Consider the following 22,174-nt stretch of genomic DNA (forward strand, 5'->3'; position numbering starts at 1 on the left):
ACAATGTAGGACCTTGTGAGGAAGGTGAATGCAAGATGTGCATTTTTGCTTACCTTGGTTTTCTGCTAGTTTGGTATCTTTAAAGGCTAGCTATACTTGAGAAATGTTGTGGAATGCTGGTGCTGGGGACATAGCATATGTACACAGAGAGAGCTTTTCTCATAATTGCTGATGGTTTGGAAGGATGAATTAATTTGTTTTCATGCTGTTGAAAGTTTAAGTAGTTTCATGTTCTCCTGCCCTTTTACAGTAGTAGAGTTGTGAAATGTTAACAGAATTTCAGTTCCCTTGAATTTTCAAATGCAGGGGTTGTATTTTGTCATTATTAGTTTTTCAGCCTGAAGCACATGCATCAGGCATAATTTTGAAATTTCTGACTTTATAGATCTATGTGCCAGACACAATATTATAGTACTTTTTGTACTTTATAGTTTGCATTGCTTCTCCATGTAAAAATAAATTGATACTTCGATTATGGAAATTGCTATTAAAAAATGTGCCTGGGCAGTGTTTTGTACATACTTCATTCCTTCCTGGTGTCTTCAGTTTTGAAATAAGCTTGCATATACTTGCATTGTCTTTGCTTTCTGTTTATATCAAAAACTATTTCAGTCCTTCAGCAGTCACTTAAGAAAAGATAGTTGTGCAGTGTAGAAGAGAGAGTTCATCAGCCTATTTTCAGACATGGGTGTAGATGCCAAAACTTACATGTGTATGAGTTGAATTAGAAAAATTAGTGTTTGTAACATTTAAGTGTAGACCATAATAATTGTACAGTTTATTCTAGATACATTCAAATTAGATCATATTTCAGGATGATGTGGATTCTTTTTTAATTAAACCTACAATTGCAATTGAAAGATATACTTAGTATTTTCAATATGATAGACAGTATTTTTCAATGTGAAGTTTCTTGCTGTTGTAATTATTGTTGGAAAATTCTTCTGAGTTTCATGCCACAGTAGTTCAGTCACCTCGAGTCTGATTGTGTGGTGATAATTTTGCTTTTTGTGTCTAGCTTCTTATTTTATTGTTACTGAGTGTATTTTGCTAAGTCACCTCTATTTCTTTCCCTTGCTCTAAAATAACATTTCACATGGGAACCTTGGGGCTTTACTGAGGGCTCTTTCACTTCCTCATAACCAGGTCAAAGTGAGAATAGAGGTGAAGGACATTTAATCATATTGACCATGTACAGACATAGTTCACTATTATTTACTGGCCATGACATTATTATCCTCCAGCAAATCATTTAGACTGAGACGCAGAAGGCCTTTGGGAGCAGTATTCCCAACTTCAAAATATGAAACAGCAGGTAGCAATCACAGCACAGTTCCTGGGAGTAATTCTTCTCTAGCAATTGCTTTGCCCTCTAATCGTCCCAACTGAGAAAGCACAAGGAGGAAGTGTGAGAAGTGTAATGGCTGAAAAATAATATGTCGTGTGCAGTGTAACCAAAGAGCTGTATTTGTAGTGTAGCTTACTTAGTGTCAGTAGCATGTGAGAATTTCACCTTGGTAAGCTTTTTAACATGTTGCTCAAATCACTTTTATGTTTCTCAGTTTAATAGTACTGTCGATGAGCATAAACTCTCTTTTGACAGTATTGCTTTCTACTTTAATTTACAATTCTTTTCTCCGAGTTTATAAGCATTTGTACTTGTGTCTGTGTACAGATTTGCACGAAATGAGGATGGGAAGTATGAGGGGGAAGTATGAAGTTCCTCAGTACATCTTCTGAGGAACTTTCAACTTCACTATTTCCATAGCCTGTCATGCCTTTGTGCACCAGGGTTATTATATCTATGAGAAAAGAGCATGTAAGTAATGAGCGGTGGGAAACCATTAGTATGCCTGAAATGGTTTAATGAAAGCTTGGATCATGATACGTCAGGAGCTGTTCTTATCATTTGGACAGCTCCATCTGCATCTTTAATAATTAATTCAGTTCAGTAAGAGTTCAGTGTGCACACTCATTTAGAAGCCTTCAGAGAGCACCTCTCTCGCTGCCAGTCCCAGAGAGAAATAGGCTTCTGCATGGCTAAGAGCAAAGATCTGGAGATACAAGAGCAGTTTTAGAGCTGCATTTGCCAGGTAACAAAAGCTCCGGGGAGTTCAAAAAGGGTCAGAACATGTGCAGTTCAGCTAGGTTACTTCAGAGTGGTGTTTCTGTTCTTCTGTCTTATCGTATCCATGTCAGCACTGCAGGCTGTGTGGAATGAATTTTAAGCTGCTAAGCTCGGGCGGACGTGATTCAATTGAGCAGGTTCATGGCTATAAAACAAACAGTGCACTCCTGTAATCTGTGGTCAGAAAAGCCTGAGTATTTTGACTGGGATGTAGATCCATATTCATTCATATCCAAGGAATGGGTGACGTCAGTTAGACTTTAATTCAGCCAAAACTGTTGAAGTTTGCTTCTCACAGATGGAACCAACATATTAGTCACCAGTGGTTGTTTAAGCAAAAATTGCAAAGATGTCCCATTTCATTAACATAGGAAAGATAGTTTCTTTTTTCACTCAGGTTAAGGTATTACTCCACCAAAGCCAGTGGACTGTACATACAAACACATAGCCTAGCTCTGCATATGAACATGGACAGTGTTTGTAAGCTTATTTGTATAAATAGTACATGTTTATCTTTCTATATTAGACACTTGATAAATGGTATTTATCTATTTCTCACAAGGGGAAATTTATCATAATTACTGCAAAATCTAGTTTATTTCACTGCTAGTTTATTGTACCTGCAACTTATTCCAATCCATTAGTCTTCTGTGCAGGTTATTGCATCCACTTTTAAAAAATAAGTTAATTTGACTTGAAGACACTCCCTCTCTCAAAATTACATGGGTTCTAGGGGCCGGAAAGACAAATTTCCTACTTACACTATCTTTACTGTCCAGTACCTTCTATTTCCCAAAGAGAAATGGCCATCTGTGTTTTGTCTGTGAAAGAAGCATGATCTTCCAGGGTGCTGCTTTTGTTTATGACCATAAAAATTTTTTTACATTTTATATTGTAGGTAGTTGTAGAGAGCAGCGAGGTCACCTCTGAGCCTCCTCTTCTCAAGGCTAAACAAACCCAACTCCCTCAGACCTTCCTCCTACGACATGGTTTCCAGACCTTTTCTGAGCCTTGTTGCCCTTTGCTGGATTCACTCGAGTGCCTCAATGTCATTTTTAAGTTGAGGGGCCCAAAACTGAACTCAGTACTCGAGGGTATGGCCTCACCAGTGCCAAGTACAGAGGGATGATCACTTCCCTAGTCCTGCTGGCCACACTATTCTTGATAGTACAAACATTAATGAAATGCTATCAATCCAAGTTTTGCTTATTGTTATCAGCTAATATTTTAAGAGATCTCTCATTATAGCTGCACCTGCTGTAACTGCGTGATTTGTCACTCTTTGTGGTATCTCAGCAGAATTTTCAAATCCAAACCTGGTGCCTGACCAGACTTTTAACTTCTTATTTGTAGCCTTCCAAAGAGCATTGGTCTGATTTTCAAAAGTGCAGCATGAAAGAGATTTTACTAGCTTTAACAGGGGCATAATTTTATGACTGACTGAGATGCATACACTGTCTCTGTGTGTATGTTGTTTGCACAATGTATTTAAATTTTTTATTACCATTGAAGATGAGGGGTACTGTTAAGTTACAGATTTTGGCTCATCTGGGATGGATGCAGTCCAGTTGCCAGGATGAGGCCCAGATAGTCACTTACCGTTTATGTTATTTGAAGTGATGAGAAAGTCATCTTTGTCAGAGATCTATTTTTTTCTCTTACGAGTTTGCTCTCAAAAGCCCATCTTGCCATTCATGTGGGCCTTTGTATGACCTCAGAGTACTGCATGTTTGTGGTGAACATTCTTCTTAAAGAAAGACATCCTACTCAGGCCGTCCATCAAGCTAGGAAAACATCTGCAGGCTCATTTGCTTAGATCAGTAACAGTTCATTCCTCAGAGTCATTGAACAATTCAGGTTGGAAGGGGCATCACGAGATCTGTGGTTGAGCATTCTGCTCAAATTCGGCTCAGCTCTGAGCTCAGATCAGGTTGTTCAGAGCTGAAAAACCTTTGCTTGTACAAAGTTGGTACAAAAGAGTACAGAAGTCCTAACTGTGTTTTCTTCTCCCCCCACTTACTTCTCACCAAGAAAAGTAATTCATCTATTCCTTCTAAAAGCAATTATTCTCTAGCAAGCTCCCTTCCCTCACTGCTTAGTGTCTTGGGTAAAAAAAATGGCAGGATGCCCAAAAATCTTAAACTCATGAGTTCCTCCAAGACAATCAGTTTCTAGATGAAAAGTGGCAAGGGAGCCAAAAGCAAATTTATAGAAAAGTTTGGTTGCAGTATCTGTAAGCGGGTGAAATAGGTTTTATATAATGATATAATGTGTACCAGAGATGCCAACATATTTGAACAAGTGGCAAACCATGGTCTTTTGACTGCTGAAACTGAAAACTATGCAGTATTTCACAGTGATGGAGCAGTGAGTATCATATGCTCTGTTGTCATAGTCACTTTGTCTTCAAAGTACAGTATTTTTCTTTTTTTTCTTGGAAGGACTTTTCCAGCTACTGTGAATCATCATTATTATTTCTGTGGGCTACTTCCTGGGGGTCTGTACCTAAATTGGAATTAAACTGTCTCTTAAGAAACTGCTGTGTACAGCTATTCCCTAGTGCAGCAGGGACATACACGCAGACAGAACTCAGTACCTACATAAAACCAGTTTAATGCACTTGGCTGTGTCTGCTTACATGTTACTGAAGGAACCTCAGGATGTGAATACAAGCTTTTGTTTTTCATATGTCAAATCAGCACTTCAGTTGTACAAAGAATCAGAGGATAAAACCCTCTTGTTTCATAAGGCAGTCATTTATGGGCTAAGCCATATCTATGAGTTTTTGATCCAAGAACGATGTTGCTAGTACAATACAAGATACTCCAGGGTAGCTACTTAGGCAAGGATTAGCTTCCAGCTGTGCTGTAAATGCTGTTCTGAACTGGATTGCTCACTCCCAGTTGCATAGGTTGCAGCCAAAGTTGATTTTTGTGTGAGGATTGGCATGGGGCATGTGTCTTAGCTCTTTATCTGTTTGGTTTTGCAAAAACCAAATTGAAGTTGCATTTTTTTAAGCAGGCTGGAGAAGTTCTGGATATGTCAGCTCCCCTAACTGTGCAAGAAACCTTTTCAAACACAGAAGAATAAAGTCTGCCTGTAAAGGCATGAAACTGAGGGTCCGGTCAGGCACAGAACCCCAGTCTTGTCTGGTGCAAAAGCCAGGGAGAGAAGCAACTTACTTTCTCGCCCAAGGAGGTTACACTGTACAGTGGAAACCTAGATAAGAGGAAGAGATCACAGTGATATAATGAAGTGGTGTTTCTCATCTGGTTAGTCATTACCTATAAGAATCATAAAAGGTAATCATCAAGATCATGAATTATTGGCACTTCTTTTACATTTTTCAGCAATGGAAGTATGTTTAACCCACACCATGTGCATACCTCCACTTAAAGGTCAAGTATTTCCTGTCAGTTCCTGAAACCCAAAGAGAAATAAGTCATATTTGTGTCACATACACTTTTTTCCTGTGTTTTACTTTGAATGAGGACTGATAAGGTCAAAAGCTGCCAGTCACTGTTTTGGTGTCGAGAACTGCATTATAGTTCATGCTGTCCATCCTGATTTTGAGACAGCAGCAGGAGTGATAATTTAGTTGCCCTTGGCAGTAGGAATAATTTCTGTAATGCATGTTCTTATTAACAGACTGTGATCGGAGCCGTCAAAATACTCATCTTTTCAAGGTTGTTAAGACTAGCTCTTTGTCAGGATATGAGTGACACTTCTGACCATTGAGTTACAGCTGTAGGAACACATCTGGCATGAACTGGTATCTCCAGTGTTACAAAAATTATGAGGATTTTGAAGCTGTCTCAAACCAAAGGCTACCCAAATTTAGAGACAAGACATGATCATTCTCCATCAATAATAACCAGTTGCGGATATATACGAAAGATTATAAGAATGGGGTTATAATCTATCTAATATATGTGTTCTAAGGATATCCAGGCAAATTCTCTTATCTTCGCTTTTGGTTCAGCCACTTCCTGTGGACCATTGTACTAGTAGATAAGGATATGTGTCATGTCCCTGAAAGGACATAGCTCTTACTGGTTTTCAAAGATATGATTTTGTTTGAATTGTCTGCATGATACAGGACAACATAGACTAATTACTCAAATTAACTGGATACCACTTTTCACCCCATATTCTGTAGGCATCCTTTTATTTGGCTTACCCATGCTCCTTCGCAGGCTTTGAAATCGATAGGAGAAAGGCACCTAGTAACTTTGATATCTGTGATTCAGTTTCACAGTAGGAAAAGTATAAAAAATTTCCTTTGGTATCTTCCCTGGTGTTAGCTATGAGTGACACAACAAGAATAAGACAGCAAAGTCCTTCAAGTGGCTTGCAGTTTCAACAGAATCCACACTACAAAGTGAGAGAGGGCAGTAGGAGGGTGCACCACCAGCATATGTCTACGGCACTGTTAAGTTTGATGCATTTGCTACATCTTTGTGTTTCTTCTTTTTCTCTTTCTTTTTCTTCAGTTACGTTTAATCTCTTTGCAAGACTCCAGTAGGATTTGTGAGAACAAAAGGGAATAAAAAAATAAAAGAAAGGGAGAAACCAGTAGAGGTGACAAACATTTCAGAAGGTGGATGGGGTGATAAAAAGACAGCTAGTATAGCATGGTAACTAGTATAGTCTGGAGAAAATGAGTGGAATGGAGAACAGGGCCAGAGGTGAGCAGGCACGAAGCACAACATGCTGGAAGACAGAGCTAGACTGATGATGGCAAGTGTTGGACATGAGGTAAATAGGGTGGTTCAGGATGATGCGGTGAATTTGGAAAATGAAGTGAAACAAGGACTTCTAACATTTTTTCCCCTCATACATATTTATAATCACCTTTACAGACTATCTGATATAGTTACCCACTTTCACTACTTATTTGAAAATAAACTACAGGGGTTTTGTTTAGCCTGTAACATCATCATTATTCAACCTATTACTTGACGTAGTTTAATTTCATTCTTATCTGTTTTGACAGCTGAATCTTATCTTCCTGGTGATCACATTGTGTAAAATGGTGAAGCACTCAAACACTTTGAAACCAGACTCTAGCAGGTTGGAAAACATTAAGTAAGTGCTTTGTGTTCAAGTATGAGAACTATGATTATTTTCTGATTGCTGAACTGATTGAAAGCTACTCTCCATTAGGAGCACATGCCATTGTCTCCCAGCAACTGCAGATGTCAATTAGAAGCAAACAGAGCCAATCCTGCTTTCGTCACATTGTTGCTGTAATGTCACAAACGCCGGTCAAAATTAGATAATTTCAGCCTGGAACTAGAGCCAAGAAACTGTTTCACGGAAATGCCACAGCATTGTAGTAATTTCATTTGCATTTAAAATGCAGTTCAAAAATTACGTTCCTGTTTGCATGGCTGATACAATTATATTAAGTTTGTTTTGTTAAATGACTTTTTGATTTAGGGATTCTGAGCAGTTTCTACTCGTAATCCTGTTCACCCAAGAGAATTGACTCTATTATTATTGTTAACTTGGAGATTATCTGCTGTTTTCATGCTAATTTAACAAATGTTTACTTTATTGTGGTGTTGTGCTGTAGTATCCCTTTTGCAGAGTAATATAATTTTTATATAACTAACAAGGCTTTGGCAGCTTTCACTTCTTCAGATAGTCTTTTACTGTATTTTGTTTAGCTTTAGGTTGTACTGAAGGTTTTTGTTATCAACACTGAAGGGATGGTGCAACTTTCTAACACTGAGGGTTGGATGTGAAAGGGTCTTATAGATTTGCTTTGAATGTTGAAAATGGCAAAAGGAGATTTTCTGTAAGGCTAACATTGTGAACTAGATGTTCTAGATAGGTCAGTATCAGCTTCATTGCATGTTGCATGATGAGAGAGAGAGCTAATCTTTAGCATCTCTCTCTTTTCTTCCTTTTCCTCTTTCTGTCTTCTCATCCACACCAGTAATTACCGTGTTTGTGATGGCTACTATAATACGGACTTGCCTGGGTAAGATAGAACCCTACATTAACAAATTTCTAGCATGATTTTTAACTTTACAAACTCGGTCATATTGTGGATTTCCCTTAATTTTAATTAACTATTTTTGAGATACCTGATTTGCTAAAGACTTTTTAACTATTATATGCCTTTATAATTTTAAATTGCTTGCCTCTGCATTTTGAATTTCCTAATTTTGACTAATTTTTATAGACAAATAAAAATGCTCTTATTAATTTCTGTTTCAATTCTGTCTAATAATTTTGTTTCTCTTTTCTGCTTATAATGCTTTCTAGCTATGAAGATAATAAGCCATTTATCAAGTAAGATCATTAGTTAGATGTGGAATTCACTGACTAAATTCCCTTTCCCTTCCATTCTGTGCCGTTCGCTACAATTCCTTTTCCTTAACCTATTCATGATGGAATCTTTTTTAGATTATTCTGTAAAGCAATATCCATATTTTTGTCGCGTTTCAGCAGGGTTTCTTCATGCGGAAGTTAGATCATCTAGCTTCAGTTTAGCTGAGTTTATCGGAGCATTAAAGATTTGGGCTCTAGGCTTTTAATCTGCTGTTTAACCTTTGTGCATTTGTGTTACATTATTTGGTGTCATATGGCAGCACCACTGTTTAAAATCTATGGTGTGATTAGTGGCTAAGCCAGATTTATCAATCTCTTTTCTAAAAGCAGATAAAGCAATGGAGTAGCTGGGGCTTGTGCTATACTTTTGCATTCTAAAATAGTTTTGACATCCTATGCTGTTCTTGAGAAAGACAAAGGTCATATCTACTCTTGCTGTTTTCACTGGAGACTAAGAGTACTAAATGGAATTGTTCTTTCTTTAATAGATAAAAGGTTAAACCCAAGGAATTTTTACATTTGAATATGAAACTAGTAAAAGTCAACTGCAGGAACTGAAATGTTAATATTGGATTTGGCGAGGTGCAGTCTTATAAGTAATGTTGCTAAAATTAATTTTCTTTTACAGATCCTGGGTCCTGGGTGCATTTGCTCTCCTGTGTCTCCTTGGCCTAACATGGTCATTTGGTCTGCTGTTTATAAACGAGGGGACCATTGTGATGACATATCTCTTCACAGTATTTAATGCTTTCCAAGGAATGTTTATTTTCATCTTTCATTGTGCCCTTCAAAAGAAAGTAAGTTACCAAAAACCCAGATGTGTGTTCCCTAACTCCTTAGAAATGCCACATACATTTCTTAAAAAAATAGAGAAAAAAATAGCGATGTCAAGAACTGTAGTATTTTGAGGAGGAGACTAGCATTCCAAAGCAATTCGTGCTTGCGTGCTTGTGGGAGTCATGTAACTGCTCTGTGGCCTGGACAGGTTTAACATGGATGCAGCATTTCACACCTGGGCTTGAAAAGTTTTGGGGGTTTCAGAAGAAATTTGCTATAGAAAATGTACTGTTTAACATTGGTGGTACGTGTTAGTCTGGACTTACAGCCAGAAGTCTTTTATGTCTTCATGAAACAAGTCCTGCTTCTGCTGTAGTGCTGCAAACAAAGGATCTGTTACTATATCAGTCCATATCAGCTGGAAACTCTCCTTTTTGCAGACCAAGGCAGAGGACCTCTCCTGAGATCCAATCAAGCTGCCACATGAAGCTACAGCTGATAGGCAGGGGCTGTACTATGAGTTCTTGTTCATTCCAAAATTAAGTGAGATGTAAAAATTAATTTTATTTTGAACTTCAACACACCTTAGAAAAAAGGTAGTCACTAGTACTAGACATCTAACAGGAATAGTTTTTTAAAGATGGAAGAGATGCCAGCATGACTACTCCTTTTGCCAAGTGTTTGCCTCCCGCAGAAATCCCAATAGCTTTGTACTCTTAACTGGGAAAACTGGAATCCCCTGGCAAGAGCCTTCCTCAGGAGTGGGGTGGGCTAAATTAGTTCTGCTCTTCTTCCTGGATGGCAGCAGAAGGGTCTGGAAGGAGCAGATCTGCTGGAGAGAGAGAAAGCGTTGCAGGGGAGAGAGGAGCAAACAGAAGAGAAGGAAAATGAAGAGTGTGGCTGTGTGGGATTCTTTTGGGGTTCCCTGCACCCCTTCTCTTCCCCAGACTGAGGGTGGACACTGGTTCCAGGGATGTCTTAGAGGTGCTCTGATGAAGGATGAATGTAAAAAGCTGACAGCCAGTGTTAGAAGGTGGGACAAATTAGAGTAATTAGAGTTAAGAGGAAGAGTAAGTATCAAAAAATCCCACCCAAACAAGCTTCACATGAAATGCAGTATGTCCTACATTTGGAAATACCCAATTTGCAATATTTAGATTCTAAATATTTTTACCAGTTTTAGGCTAGAGACTTAGCAGTTATTAACTCCCATTATAATTAGCTCACCAGAGACATAATTAACTGGTATTTATGAAATGGTTTGAGACCACTGGATAAAGCTTTGCTATGTAAGTACAAAAATCACATTCTTCTGTGTTCTCAACTGTACCAGCTCTTACCAGTATTAGCATCTATAAATTTGATACAGACAATGGCACTCTGTCATGTTTTAGGAAAAGATCTGGTAGACAGAAAGAATTTTACCCAGATGAACATGGCACTCCTCTCATTTTGAGAGAACAAAAGCACACTTAGAGAGGAGGTCAAGCCTGAGAAAAGAAGATAGGGAAGAAAATGCAAACATTCTCAAAATTGAAATAATTTCTAGATTAGGGTTTCATATAATGTTGCCCTTTTTACTACTTGTACTGGAGTTGAAAATCAAAACCAGATTCCTTTTTATTACAGCTGTGCATTGTTTTTATATAAAGTGGAGTCAGCAAAAAGCAGTATTAAAATACCAGTCAAGTGTGAAAAAGCATAACCTAGACCAATAAGATTTATACCTGAAGGAATGTTAAAGCTGCCATTTAAGATTTTTAAGTGTCACTGCCTTTGACTGGATATTGTCCTATCCTCTGTGTGCATAGCTAATGTAGTCTTTTTATTCTGTTATTACTAGTTGGTCACTAAATTGAACAGAGAAATAGAATTGTGGAAGTGAAAACTATTATGTTTCCAGTTCTGACGAGATGATAGTGCTGTTGCTTCCATCAGTTTCCAACAAGCTATAATTTAGAAATAATGACAGTAGAATGCGCAGTCCCGACAGATAATGTACATTCACTGCAATATAGGCATTAGGCAAAACCAGCCCTGGAGGGTGGTATTTGGGTAAAAATACAGTTTTGATTGCTATTGTCTCTACTCTGTAGTGTTTTGGAGCATTTAATATCCATTAGTGTTCAGGAATGTATTTTCTTTGGTGTTATACCATCTAGTGATGATATATATAGACCTGTCTTTTTCAGACTAGAGGGTTAAAAATTAAAATTCTAAGTTCATTCATTTCTGGTTTGATTTTTTTATGTGTCTTTTGTGCTGATACAGATAGGGGTTCTCTTAAAATATGTACCATATGCTTTTATAAAAAGATGGGTTATTGTGCCTAGCTTGAAGTTAAGGCACAGACTATTCAAATTTTCTTCAACCTTGTGCTTTATGGAAACATCACCATATGTATTCCATGAGTAAAAACTCCTGTAATGTTGAAAACAGCACATTGCATATGTAAATCTGCACTATTAACTTTCTGCATTTTCCCCTCTCCCCTTTTTGCATACACATAACTTTGTGTCTTGTATATTCGTAGGTCAGACAGAATTTCCAAATTAGCTGAAGTCCCACTTTTCAGACAAACTCAGGAGTCTCATTGTAGAAGAGGCACTTAAAACCCCACGTCTGGTGGAAGATTTATGAATTTAGAGTTACACATCTATAGAAATTTTATCTTCTGTGTCCTTTCACTGATGTTGTCATGCTGCCAAGATAGGCATGTGCTGTTCTGTTACCTGAAAATAGTAGTCAGTGTAGCAGTGACCAAATACCAGAGAATTAGCTGCTCTGTAAATTAATCCTGGTTATATCTATGGCGATTGTTAACTAACATAACAAACTAAAGTTTCCAGTAGGTCACTGGAAACAGAAGGTCAATAAATTCAGGTCAAATATTGGAATTATTAATTAGTTCTGTTGTTCTGTCATTAAAAGAACTCATATACATAGGAATATTCAGATTTCTAGGTTGAGCAGGTACAGTAATGAGGATTTTATGTTTTGGTCCTAAAAGTGAAAGATTCCTCCATTCCCAGCCTCAATGGTTCAAAATGTGGCTCTGGAACACTGACAGTGCCTCCACTGGCATAGCTGGCACTCTGCCTGGAGTGGGGCAGTGACATTTGTGTGCTTTGTACAGTCCCAAAGCAGGTGTGACCAGATGAACTTGCATCTGGGTGAGTTACAGAGTAACTCTATATGAAAATGCCTTTCTAGTCACTGCAGGTTTTGCACTTTTTATCAGAAGGCATAACGTAAGGGGCAGAACTGAGCAGTGCAAAGACTGGTTACCTCAGCCCTTCTTGCCTGCTAGGATGGGAAGATTTTTTTTCCTAGGGTTTCTACACCAAAAGCTAATATAAAAAGGACTATTTTCAGACAGCATTCAGTTCAGGTAAACTGAACTATATTAATCTTGAATTAATATTATGAAATAAAAATAATCCCATAAATAAGCCAGTAATAATTATTCAGGCACAGCTAAATGAAGTGTATGTACCTTGGAAATAATTGGTTCAGAAATCCTGGGTAGCTGATAATGCTGCTGCCGAGCGGGGGAAAACACAAGGTTTTCTAACAGGCAGCAGTGACAGACAAATATTATCTATTTGCTTGGAAAGTGTGTGAGTACTTTCAGTGCAAAGGTTCATGTGTTTTTTGTCGGTGGAGACATTTAACACTATTTCTTGTGCTAAGCAATTTTTTTTTTCCCTGTAGGTACGTAAGGAATATGGCAAATGCTTCCGACATTCCTACTGCTGTGGTGGGCTACCAACTGAGAGTCCCCACAGCTCAGTGAAGGCGTCGACAACCAGAACTAGTGCTCGCTATTCCTCTGGCACTCAGGTAACAAAGATTTTGACAGCATCTTTTAATTAACTTTATTTATAAAAAGTCTACTGAGATGTGTTCCAAGCAGAAGCACTAATTGTCTTCTCATTATTATCATTGAGATGGCAAATACATACTTCTGCGTAGCAGAATTATTTCTTTTTAAACATTTCCTCTTACTTTGGTCTAATACAAACACCTTATCTTTTCTTGTAATTAGGGGCTGGTTTATAGGCAGGTTTATACCATCATGTTTTACCTAAATGCTATTTAATAAATTAGAGTTTTAATAAAAAAAAGAAGGAGTTTTCACTACGTACTAGAAGAATGGGTTATGTTCGGCAAAAATAAACACAAATATTCTACATAACAGCACATGAGTAGGAAAAAAGTCTTTTTGTAACTTACTATGCTTTTGTCTCACTGCTTTATGTTAACAGAGTCGTATAAGGAGGATGTGGAATGACACTGTGAGAAAACAATCTGAATCATCTTTTATCTCAGGTGACATCAACAGCACTTCAACACTTAATCAAGGTCAGTCACTGGGAACATTTCAGTTTTAGAATCCTTAAATTTTATACAGATTTTATATCATCTAACACAGAAGAATTGAAAAGAATGTAAAAAAAAAAATCTGGAACAAATGTTCTCTAAAAGCAGTTTTAAAGTCATCTACCAGCACTTTTTAAAACCATGTTCCCTCAACTGGCCCCTGCTATAGAAGTTGAATTCTTCCATTCGTGGGAATGTATTTAAATAAGTTTCATCAATAATTTAGCTTAAAAGCTTAAATCTTTCCTAACCTTTATAGGTTAAATCTGAAACAGAAATATGAGTGCAGTAACATTTTAATGCGTATTTGACTGATTTTTAGGTGCAGAAATTTTCCCAGTGAAATCTAATTGATATCATTTCTATGCAAAAGATGTCTGTAAAGCATTTATCTTTTCTATTTCAAAGAGCATCATATCTGTCACATGGGATAGAATCCAGATTTTCAGGCACAGAGAAGTCAAAACTCAAAAGTTCTGAGCTCAAATAGACTTTGAAATCTGTAACCTCATTCTCATGTCCAGTTAGAAGACAAAGGTATTGACTGAGATAGATTATCCCTTCCTTTCTTCCCTGTCCCCTGTGGTTTTTTGGTGGCATTTTGACCTAGCAGTGGAGAGAAGACTGCTCTTGTGCAAGCCAGGTTCAAAGCCTGTTCTCCCATCCACATGCCTAGATGAAGAGCATGTAGGCTTGGTCTTGCTGCAGCCAGTTCCTGCTCAACTCAGAAAGTTTCAAACAGAAAATTCAAATTCAAGATTTGATACTAGGGACATGTACTCAGATCACATACATTTTGAAGTAAAGTGTGGTATATACTTTGCAAAGGAAAGTATATCAGAAAGCATGGCTGTTTTTTCTATTTGGCATATAGAAAGTGGATAAGATCTGTGTGTCTCACTGCTCTCCCCCAGCATGAATCTTGCGTGTTCCTCCAGCAAAATCAAAACTAAGTAACTTTTTCTAAGGAGAAAATCTATATTTCATGCCCAAGAAAGAAGTTAATTTCTCTCCAGTGTCTTATTAAAATCCCATAAATTCAAACTGGGTAAAAGGTTGGGATTTAACCCTAATCTGATGTCTCTGACTCTTGAGGTTTGCTCTAATCATGCTGCACCCTCAGTTAATTCAGAGTTGAACAGAGGTCTTAGAAGCTTCTCCCCATTTCAAGTTACAGTATCAAGTCACTGGAGATGTTCTGCCATGATTAGAAAAATTGATATCAATTTTATTCAGTTACAAAATTGTCACTATCTCTGGGATACGTATGTGTAAAGGTAGTTTAATAATTACTGGGAGGTGTAATTCTTCCTTAAAAATAAAGCTCCTAAAGGTGGCAGAAATACTCAGATTGAAAAAAAATCCTTAACTATAAATCACAGGTTATAATTCTAACCAAGATTAAACATAGTGCACAAAAACAACCACAAGCAAATTATGTTTGAGTTAGTTTTTTAGTAAGAAGTAGATTACAACTGAAAAAAAGCTATGATAAAAGCTTTTTAGTTGTTTACTATTACCAACACTCAAAGAAGATTAGCATAGTCAGACAGTAATTCTCTGAATCTTAGATATTTCTGCTCCTTTCTGCTACTGAGTATCTATGGTAGTACAAAAGCAATAATATTTGGAATAGATGGTATCTCTTCTTGCCGGATAAAAATATCCATACTATAAAAATACCATTGTCTCTTTAGTTGCACTTGGGTCTGTAGTATCCTGCTATACTGCTGTGCAGTGCAGTGGAAAAGAAAGTGGAAATTTACCTTATTGAAATGTTAAAAGTCATTTTTAAGTAAGTCACAGCATTTTGTGTGGGGTTTTTTTTGGTCTTTATTCTAACCTGGTTTTCTTCTAGTAGCTGGAAATCAGAGATGATTGACTTTTTAATAATTTCTCAAAATATGCTGTTTTTTTTTCTAATTATTCCAAGAGTTGTTTAAATGGTGTTGCATTACATGTAAAATGGCTTTAAAAAAATCTGTTCATGTAGTATTTTGTTTTGTCTTGCATTGTTTGTAAACTGATTGTTTTAAAAAAATCTGTCATTCAAGGAATTATTTTTTAAAACCTGGCAGATAAATTAGCAGCATGAGTATCCCAGGAGAAAATGTGAATGCTCTGATTTCTTAGAGCAAATATTATGCTTTCCCCTCAGCATGCATACTTTTGCATATACTAAGATATCCTTCTTGCAGTTTGTCATCCACTGTCTGTTTGAAAACAGCAATTCCCTTCCACTATCTGTGTGTTTTTAATAAAGTGAATAACAGCTCTGATCCTGTCATGAGAGGTTTTTCAATACCTTTGAGTTTGAGAAACTGAGTTCTCTCAATTCTGGACAGAAGTGTTCCATACAATCATTTTGAAAGTTCTAACATCTTTAGGTAGTACCTGATCTCTACACATCTAATTTCTATTCTTGTGTAACAGTGATTGTGTATACATTAGTAAATATCACTCTCACTAAATGTTTACTTTGGGGATTTGGACAGCACCTGTGAATTACTGGAATCTAACTGTACTTTCCTGCTCCCATTTCAAATCCATAGCTCAAATACATCCAGAAATTTTCAGCTGAATTACATTTGACAAGTCCTACATGATTCATGATGAATAAAAAATATTCTTTATTGAAACTGTCAGACTAAAATTAAAGAACTGACTTTTTTTTTTCTGTTTCTTTTGCTTTAGGAATGACTGGCAATTACCTACTAACAAACCCTCTTCTTCGACCACACGGCACTAACAACCCCTATAACACATTGCTCGCTGAAACAGTTGTATGTAATGCCCCTTCAGCTCCTGTGTTTAACTCACCAGGTGTGCTTCTACTTCCTGAATAAACCTCTTTTCTTAGCTTGCTCCAAATTCCTTCTTTTCCCTAGACAGAAACTCAAGTTGCAATACCCCAACCATACAGTCTGAATTTTTTTGTCAGTTCAAGAAACAGTACTGCCAATGTCAGCTTGTAAAACTGCACTATATTATAGTAATGCCTTTGCCCTAACAGTATTTACCAATAATTATCCATGTTTTTAACACAGGTGGCATAAATCTTAATATACTATTAAAGGACTGACACCACATGGTCCGAGAGCCCATCTTCAAGATATATATCACTTAGAGGTATCATGTCTATGCAATATAAGGTTGACTCTAAAGCTTGCTGAGAAAATCCTGCTAATGGAATGGATTAGATACTAAAGCAGTGCAAGGCATCTTGGCACCTTTGGATACCCCAGCGTAGAAAATTGTATCCAGCGTCAAACAGATTTGAACTATAGTATAGTGCAGCTTTATGGTAGATCATTTTCCTGCAGGAAAATTTTGAGATTAGCAATTAGAACAGTTTAGTTTCATAGGAATAAAGGGTGTCATCACTTACCTAACATTTTGTTGTTACATTATGTACTTGCTTTTTTTTAACAATTGTGCAGTTCATCAGTAAATATCTAGAAGATACTGTTTGATGAGTCGTAAGATCACTTTAGTGTAACTGGAATTATATGTCTTTGAAAAAGAGCACATAAAACCTTGTTTCCAGTTTTTATTTCAAGTTTCCTTTTTAACTGAACTGTAGTTTCTATTTTCATTCTCTTGTTTTCTTACTTTCCTTATGCTTTCCTCTAGCAACCTACAGAGAGACAAGTATGGGAGTAAAACTTAACTTTGCCTATCAAATGTAAATTTTTTCAGCATGATTTTTAATGGGCACAATTAAAACATAACTAGCGGTCATGAAGTAGACTCAGCGGGCAAGTGGTTCACAATTTGCAAATGAAATGTTTCCACATTGAAAAAAGTACTTGCATACTGCTTTTTGGGAAACGACATGAGGTCTGTAGCAAAAACCCTATTGGTAAAGAAATTATGTAATGCTGAAATAATTTGCTGTTTAAAACCAAAGCAGTGTCACGCCGAAATGTTTAACAACTTACTTATATTTTTACATTCCCACAGTAATCTTGCTACAGGCTATGGAAAGATTTCAAATTAATTGCCTGATCATAGGCAACAAAATTTGCCTCATCAAACCAATCTGAATATATTCTAGCGTGCTTAACTCTGCAGTATATCATAGAAAACTCATTTTGGATTATCAGATATATTTTGGTATCTGTTTAGCAGAGGAAAAGAGAATTAAAATTACAGAATTAAATCACTTTCATGAGGGAAATGAATCCAGCATGTGGTCCATGTGTTGTCTACTTTTATAAATGCCATATGTTCTGCACAGCTAAATCCACTACAAGAAAATCTTGGAACATACATGAAATTGCAAAACTACAAAGTTGTTTAATCAAAGCTTAAAGAGACCTTTCAAACAACCCTCATCACTGCTTAAATCAGTACACATGGAGAAGAGTTAACAATAACACAAACGCAAAATGACTTGCAAATTGCTCAGAATTTATTTGGAAATTATTACTCTATTTTTTAAAGTTGAAGACAAAAATCTTTTCATGAGAAAATGCAATTACTTTTTAATTGAAAACAATATTTCCAGAGAAGATTGAATTTTCTAGGATAAGCTGCAGCTTTAATTATGAAAAAAAAAGAATACAAAATGGGAAAACATATAATCTTTTCCAAAATACTTTTCTCTTATACTCCTCCAAGCCTTGCATATAATGCAGCAGCCTCACAGTGGTCAGTCTCATTTCAGTAAAGTCACTTCATTCTTTCTTTACTTCCAGACATATCTGTAGATAAAGTGATTTTCTAGGAATGCTCTAACCATCTGAGTTCCATGGTTCAGACTGTTTAATTTCCTTCAAAGTTTTTTTTTGCTTTTTCTTTTTCCTTTGCTTGGGAAGCACTGTGCTGTCATAGTTTACATGTCTCTGTGTCTATAGGAAAACCTTTTCTTTATCAAGTTACCAAAAAAAAAAAAAAAAAAAAGCCTAAACCAAAAGCATAAAGACCTTAATCATCATAAGACTTCATTTTTCCCCCCTTAAACTCCCTTTCATGTTTTCAGCAGACGTACCCAATCTGTCATTCCTCCAACAGCTATGAGATATCAGCCATGGCTGATTTCCTCTTCCCATTCCACAACTAATATTTATTCTTTGGTTTAATTTCTGTGACCCATACTTACAGAAATTCCTAACATTTCTGCATTTGACTTTCATGCCCATGGTAACTGTGGGCCTAACTCTTAATTAACTATTCTGGTTCATTCAGTGCTGTCACTGTGACTGATGCAGACTGCAGGCAAACTTTGACCTTTAGGAGCCTGGGGCCGTTGTTGGCAGACAGAATATTAGTGAAAAAAAAATTACATTAAGTGGGAAAAGAAAAGCTGTTATTGCTTAGTAATCTAATTTGCTGAACCCTTGCTCTGACTAAGTTGCTGAGAAGCTCAGTAATTCTTCATCATGTTACAATAAATCATTTTACTTTCTTTTATATATCAGCTACTCTTAGGCCAGATAGCCTGAGCAGACAGACATGATGTGAGTTGTCCAAAGTGAGTCATTCCACCTGCTGTCTATCGTGTTGTTGGATGGTGCTTGTGGGCCCTGGTCCCTGTAGTGTGAAAGATGGCTGTCCTTGTTTAACATAAATTCTTTGTATTTATCCATTTTTTTTCATTCTTTTCTTTACTTCATCTCCAAAAAAAAAAATAAAACACCAAGGAAAAATGTTAGAAATGTTGTTAAAGTAGTTGCTTGCCAGTTATGTGGGTTTATGTTGTACATTTACCTTCAGTTATGTCTGTGATCTAATTCCTTTTTAATTTAGTGTTGTTTAGGACAAATTCTGTTAATTTTCTTTTTCTAAATCATGGTGGTGTACTTCAAAACATAGATGTTTCCAAATGAATTGCTTTGCATTACATATGCAAGGGCATGGAGTGAACAGTTCCTTGTGGAAAAGTCACAGAATTGACACTAAATTAAGAAATTAAATTGCCACTATTCCCCACAGGAAACACACATTACTATTTTTAGAATGCATCTTTCCTATAAGGTGTGCAACTGTTTACATTTGGGAATGTTCAATAACCTAACTTTTCTCAAGTTTTACTTCCAAGTACAACTTTGTCCTGAACTACATTAAAGAATTGTGTTAAAAAGAAAAAAAAAAGAACGTGACAAAAGCATGTCAGGCAATAACCAGAGCTGTCCTTTTCCATTTCAGGACATTCACTGAACAATGCCAGGGATACAAGTGCCATGGATACTCTACCGCTAAATGGTAATTTCAACAACAGCTACTCATTGCGCAACGGAGACTATAATGACAGTGTGCAAGTTGTAGACTGTGGACTAAGCCTGAATGATACAGCTTTTGAGAAAATGATCATTTCAGAATTAGTGCACAACAACCTGCGCGGCAGCAGCAAGAACCACAACCTGGAGCGCACGCTGCCAGCCAAAGCTGTGATCGGCGGGAGCAGTAGCGAAGATGACGCCATCGTGGCAGATGCCTCATCTTTGATGCACAGTGACACCCCCGGGCTGGAGCTCCACCACAAAGAGCTTGAGGCCCCGCTCATTCCTCAGCGGACTCACTCCCTTCTGTACCAGCCCCAGAAGAAAGTGAAGACCGAGGGAACTGACAGCTACGTCTCACAGCTGACGGCCGAGGCCGACGACCACCTCCAGTCCCCCAACAGAGACTCTCTCTACACGAGCATGCCCAATCTCAGAGACTCTCCGTATCCAGAGAGCAGCCCCGACGTTGAAGAAGATCTTTCTCCCTCCAGGAGGAGTGAAAATGAGGACATTTACTACAAAAGCATGCCAAACCTAGGAGCTGGCCATCAGCTTCAGATGTACTATCAAATCAGCAGGGGTAATAGCGACGGCTATATAATTCCCATTAACAAGGAAGGATGTATTCCAGAAGGAGATGTTAGAGAAGGACAAATGCAACTAGTGACAAGCCTTTAATAGTGTAGCAAAGAAATATTAAAGGCCACGTTCAAGTATTAAAAAGACTTAATTGGCCCCATGCAGGCTCCCTCATATCTGCTTGAAGAGACAATTCTGTTGACCCTCTGGTTCTCCAGTAACAGGGATGACTGGACCTCGCAGTTCTGTGAATTTTTATAAAACAAAAACTTTGTATATACACAGAGTATACTAAAATGAATTATTTGTTACAAAGAAAAGAAATACCAACAAGGTATTTAAGATATCTTCTGCTGCTGAATTTAACAAAAATTGTGAAAAAAAAAAAGAGAAATAAACACTTTCCAGCCATTTTACTGCAGCAGTTTGTGAACTAAATTTGTAAATATGGCTGCACCATTTTTTTTTCTAGGCCTACATTGTATTATATACAAGGCGTAGGCTCTAAAATCCTGTGGGACAAATTTACTGTACCTTACTATTCCTGACAAGACTTGCAAAAGCAGGAGAGATATTCTGCATCAGTTTGCAGTTCACTGCAAATCTTTTCCATTAGGGCAAAGATTGAATACATGTCTAACCACTAGCAATCAAGCCACAGGCCTTATTTCATATATTTCCTCAACTGTACAATGAACCGTTCTCATGAAAAAATGGCTAAAGAAATTATATTTTGTTCTATTGCTAGGGTAAAATAAATACATTTGTGTCCAACTGAAATATAATTGTCATTAAAAAATGATTTTAAAGAGTTTGAAGAAAATATTGTGAAAAGCTCTTGGTTGCACATATGTTATAAGCTGTTTTTCTTACACTGTTCATAGTACGATAGTATGTTTAAAATGCAAGTTCTACCCGTTTTCACTTATTTTTCACTGTAAACAGTGTTCTGCTTTGAAAAGTTAGTTTTTATTCTTAAGTTTTGATTTTTTTTTTTATTGCCAAAAACTATAATTTGGGGAGAAAATTGTTTTAGAAGCCAATTATGCCAAGCCTTGCACAAATTTGGTATATCTAACAAAGATTGTAACTCAATTCCCTGTTCATTCTTTAATCAGGGTTGGGTGGTAAGGGGTGAAGGGGACACTGGACACTTCTCACAAGCTTTCTCGTGAATAAAAGGTGCCTGTCCTTTAAAAAAAAATAAATAAAACATAACTATTACTCTTCCATATTCCTTCTGCCTATATTTAGTAATTAATTTATTTTATGATAAAAATCTAATGAAATGTAAATTGTTTCAACAAAATTCTGCTTTTTTCATCCCTTTGTGTAAACCTGTTAATAATGAGCCCATCACTAATATCCAGTGTAAAGTTTAACACCTGTTTGACAGTAAATAAATGTGAATTTTTTTCCAAATAGGTAAAATGTGCATTATTATGTACGAAGCATAATTGGCATCAGCAGTCCTTCGACCCAGATGAATCCTGCCTAGAATGTCTTCTTTATGTTTCATGATTTAAGTGTCAAGAATACAACAGGAACTGTCCGTAGCTCTACAGAAGAGGTCATCTTTACTATTCATTACTGTAGTCACAATTGAATAGGATCAAACTCAGACATCACAGGATCATTCGGAAAATGTACTGTAACTTCATATATTTACGTAACTTTTAAGTAGGCATCTGTACTGAAATTAAAAATAAGGTGGTAAATGCCAGTATCATATTCTTGG

The 22,174-nt window shown here is 36.9% G+C and overlaps 1 protein-coding gene across 3 annotated transcripts in view; it reads left to right on the top strand.

Annotated features, from left to right (window-relative positions):
• The window catches only part of LPHN2 (latrophilin 2), a 127,078-nt gene extending 105,220 nt beyond the window's left edge, over positions 1-21,858 (top strand). Inside the window, exons 16-21 of one of the 3 annotated variants that reach the window (XM_009081234.1) lie at positions 7,125-7,216; positions 9,099-9,267; positions 12,962-13,090; positions 13,516-13,612; positions 16,325-16,453; positions 19,781-21,858. In XM_009081234.1, coding sequence (XP_009079482.1) covers positions 7,125-7,216; positions 9,099-9,267; positions 12,962-13,090; positions 13,516-13,612; positions 16,325-16,453; positions 19,781-20,535 — 1,371 coding nt within the window. In that variant the 3' untranslated portion in view covers positions 20,536-21,858. Of the gene's footprint in view, positions 1-7,124; positions 7,217-9,098; positions 9,268-12,961; positions 13,091-13,515; positions 13,613-16,324; positions 16,454-16,706; positions 16,760-19,053; positions 19,078-19,780 lie in introns of those variants that run through there. The other 2 variants (XM_009081241.1, XM_009081226.1) reach the window with 2 other exon arrangements.
• The last annotated feature ends 316 nt before the right edge of the window (positions 21,859-22,174 follow it).

This window comes from Acanthisitta chloris, unplaced genomic scaffold (genome assembly GCF_000695815.1).
Source record: "Acanthisitta chloris isolate BGI_N310 unplaced genomic scaffold, ASM69581v1 scaffold15280, whole genome shotgun sequence".
In the NCBI taxonomy this organism is placed as follows: Eukaryota; Metazoa; Chordata; class Aves; order Passeriformes; family Acanthisittidae; genus Acanthisitta; species Acanthisitta chloris.